Source organism: Papilio xuthus, unplaced genomic scaffold (assembly GCF_000836235.2).
Source record: "Papilio xuthus unplaced genomic scaffold, Pxut_1.1 DF824742.1, whole genome shotgun sequence".
In the NCBI taxonomy this organism is placed as follows: domain Eukaryota; kingdom Metazoa; phylum Arthropoda; class Insecta; order Lepidoptera; family Papilionidae; genus Papilio; species Papilio xuthus.
The window spans coordinates 1,105-1,365 of NW_013533907.1; the positions used below are offsets into that span (position 1 = coordinate 1,105).

General features: G+C 60.9%; 1 protein-coding gene across 1 annotated transcript in view; it reads right to left on the minus strand.

Moving 5' to 3' along the window:
* The window catches only part of LOC106127335 (cuticle collagen 40-like), a gene marked incomplete at both ends in the record, with an annotated part of 1,282 nt that extends 1,081 nt beyond the window's left edge, over nucleotides 1-201 (minus strand). Inside the window, one exon of the mRNA XM_013325416.1 lies at nucleotides 67-201. Within this exon, the coding sequence (XP_013180870.1) occupies nucleotides 67-201 (135 nt within the window). The remainder of the gene's footprint in view (nucleotides 1-66) is intronic.
* Between the last annotated feature and the right edge of the window lie 60 nt (nucleotides 202-261).

Consider the following 261-nt stretch of genomic DNA (forward strand, 5'->3'; position numbering starts at 1 on the left):
AACCAGGAGGCCCAGGTGGGCCAGGTGGTCCCGTTGGTCCCTTATTTCCACCCGGACCTGAAGTACCTGGTTGCTTACCGGGGCTTTCACCCGGACCCTTATTCCCACCTGGTCCTTCAGATCCAGGTGTGCTAGGCCCGGGAGCACCAGGAGGCCCAGGGGGTCCTGTTGGTCCCTTATTTCCACCCGGTCCTGAAGTACCTGGTTGCTTACCGGGGCTTTCACCCGGACCCTTATTACCGCCTGGTCCTTCAGATCCAG